A 1568-nucleotide genomic window follows, 5' to 3' on the forward strand; every position below is an offset into this window, starting at 1 on the left:
AGGAGACTCGGTTTAGCCCAGGAGTTGGAGGTTGCTGTGAGCTGTAATGCCACGGCACTCTACCCAGGGGGACAGCTTGAGGCTGTGTCTCAAAAAAAAAAAATTCTACCTACCATAAATGCTAAGAGAATACTTGGCCAGCTTTGCACAAAAGACTGTATACAAGGCTGTGTAATTTAATACATGTGATTAAAATCAGTTTGGTTTTTTTTTTCCTTTTAGGACAGTTCTCTTTTTGAAACTTACAGTGTTGAACTCATTAAAAAAGATGGACAGAGTCTCGGGATTAGAATCATCGGCTATGTTGGGGCCCCTCACACAGGTAGATGAATTGCTTTTTTATATTGGAAATGAAAGGATGTTAAGGTTTCTAGACAGTAAAATTAAATAACTGCAGATTTTAATTTAAATCTTGAGCAATAAAACCATGAATTTCTAATAGCAACCAGTTACTTCTCAGTGATTATAGAATTGCCTTTTTAATCTCAATAGTTTTATAGCTGGCTTGATAGTAATTAATAAAAGGATATAATTGTCCATTTCAGTGTGTAATATTTGAATTTTACCTCCTCTTATTTGTAATATAGGTATGTTTTGAATACTGTTAATGTGTTATGAGTGCGTGTGATAGATAAATTGATTACTGTATATATTTGATGTTGTGAGTGTCCAGATAGTATTATTATTGTGTTCAATCACTAAAAATAAGTTAAAATAAGCATTTTTCATTAGAATTGTTTTCCTTTCATATAAAAGGAATAAATCGTAAGAATAAATACGTGGCTCAAGTATCTCTGAATAAAACTCCCTGAACTCCTACTCACAGAGCTTTGGGGACATTTACTATAAATTATTCTTTTATTATAGGTAAGTTATTAGGGTCAGGAAAAATAAACCTTTATAAAAATATGTGCTAATAACATAAAAATTCAGAGTCATAAAATGTTCTAGTTTTTATTTTTAAAAGTAAGATTGGAGAGTTAATTTCTTAGAAAAAAATTGTTATTTTGCATACTTGCAGCAGGTGGGAAGATTAAGTGTGCTAATGTATTCAGAGTCCTGGGGGAAATTCATGTCAGATCGCCCTGTGCTATTTTAGCCTAATGAAATATATTTTTTCAAACCTTTGGATTCTTTTAAGTGCCACCGTTTTTCAGGTTCAGAATTTAAATGAGTTCGAAAAGAGCTCCGTGCGACTTGTATGATAATGCTTCCAGAAAGCCATATTGAATAGTTTTTAACCAAGTCTGGCTAGAAGATCACGAGTTAATTCCTAAACTAACGGTTTAGTTCCTGAGTGAAAGGGAATGACTGGGAGAAAATTGCTGAATAAAGGAAAGAATCATTCTTTATCTTTACCTTCAGAAGAAGTTTTTGGGATTGGGTGGTTTAGGGCAGGAGGAAGCAGGTGAATCCAAATACACAAACTTTCGAAACTCAGCATGTGGCTCAGCGCCTGTGGCTCAAGCGGCTAAGGCGCCAGCCACATACACCTAAGGTGGCGGGTTCGAATCCAGTCCAGGCCCGCCAAACAACAATGATGGCTGCAACCAAAAAAAAAAAATAGC

The 1568-nt window shown here is 35.1% G+C and overlaps 1 protein-coding gene across 1 annotated transcript in view; it reads left to right on the forward strand.

Moving 5' to 3' along the window:
* PATJ (PATJ, crumbs cell polarity complex component) overlaps nucleotides 1-1568 on the forward strand; it is a 379729-nt gene that overhangs the window by 56118 nt on the left and 322043 nt on the right. The window contains exon 9 of the mRNA XM_023515102.1: nucleotides 223-322. Within this exon, the coding sequence (XP_023370870.1) occupies nucleotides 223-322 (100 nt within the window). The remainder of the gene's footprint in view (nucleotides 1-222; nucleotides 323-1568) is intronic.

The sequence above is a fragment of the Otolemur garnettii genome, unplaced genomic scaffold, assembly GCF_000181295.1.
Source record: "Otolemur garnettii isolate 467f Iridium unplaced genomic scaffold, OtoGar3 scaffold00066, whole genome shotgun sequence".
Taxonomy (NCBI): domain Eukaryota; kingdom Metazoa; phylum Chordata; class Mammalia; order Primates; family Galagidae; genus Otolemur; species Otolemur garnettii.